At 67.1% G+C, this 841-nt stretch overlaps 1 protein-coding gene across 1 annotated transcript in view; it reads left to right on the top strand.

Annotated features, from left to right (window-relative positions):
* GAA (glucosidase alpha, acid) overlaps window positions 1-841 on the top strand; it is a 5,739-nt gene that overhangs the window by 3,908 nt on the left and 990 nt on the right. Inside the window, 2 exon segments of the mRNA XM_035899267.1 lie at window positions 8-269; window positions 368-532. Coding sequence (XP_035755160.1) covers window positions 8-269; window positions 368-532 — 427 coding nt within the window.

Here is an 841-nt window from a genome sequence, read left to right as displayed (position 1 = left end):
GCGGGGGTTCCTGCGCCCCACTGCTGGTACCGGCCCCCCAGGGCTGCGTTCAGGACCCGTGCCTCGCCTGCCTTCGCTCCTGGCTGTTTGAGGGCTGCGGCGCTGGGCTGGGGCCCCCTTGGGCACGCTGTGCCCTACGCCTGCTCTTTCCTCTTTTTGCTGTTATTTAGGACTCCACCATCCACAGCAGAGGGCAGTGGATCCTCCTGCAGGCTCCCCTGGACACCATTAATGTCCATGTTCTCGCAGGGCACATCCTGCCCCTGCAGGTTTTTCGCGGTCGCTGGCAGACTGGGCATCGCGAATGAGCCGCGAGGGCAAAGCGACTCCGGCAGCGCTCGGAGCTGTGCCTGATCCCGTGCCTCAGGAGCCTGCGTTCAGCACCGCCGAGTCCCGCAAGAAGGGGATGGCCTTGGTCGTGGCACTGACGCCGGACGGCTTTGCCAGGGGAGAGCTGTTCTGGGATGACGGGGAGAGCTGGCAGACCTTTGAGAAGGGGGACTACACTGAGATCCTCTTCCTGGCCACGCAGGTGAGCGAGGGGGGGCTGCTGCCAGCGGTGCCGGGGCACGGGTGTTCGCTGCCACGTGCAGGTCCCGGTGCCCCCGGGGCACACGCGGCCACGGGCAGCACCGCGCCCTGGTGCGGCCAAGCTGTGTTGTGCCTAAATTGCAGCGGGTGCTCAGCACGTGCTACAGCACTGCGAGGTGGAGTGGTCCCTTGGGGGCTGTGCCCCCCCAGGAGCTTGCTCGGGGGGGGAGAGGCTGCTCTCTTCTTGCACCCGCAGTGCTGCGGGGCAGCGGGTGCTCCCCAGTCCGTGTCTCCGGTGATGGCTGTACCA

Source organism: Egretta garzetta, unplaced genomic scaffold (genome assembly GCF_000687185.1).
Source record: "Egretta garzetta isolate BGI_Z169 unplaced genomic scaffold, ASM68718v1 scaffold131, whole genome shotgun sequence".
In the NCBI taxonomy this organism is placed as follows: Eukaryota; Metazoa; Chordata; class Aves; order Pelecaniformes; family Ardeidae; genus Egretta; species Egretta garzetta.
This window is presented reverse-complemented; position numbering and strand designations above follow the sequence as displayed.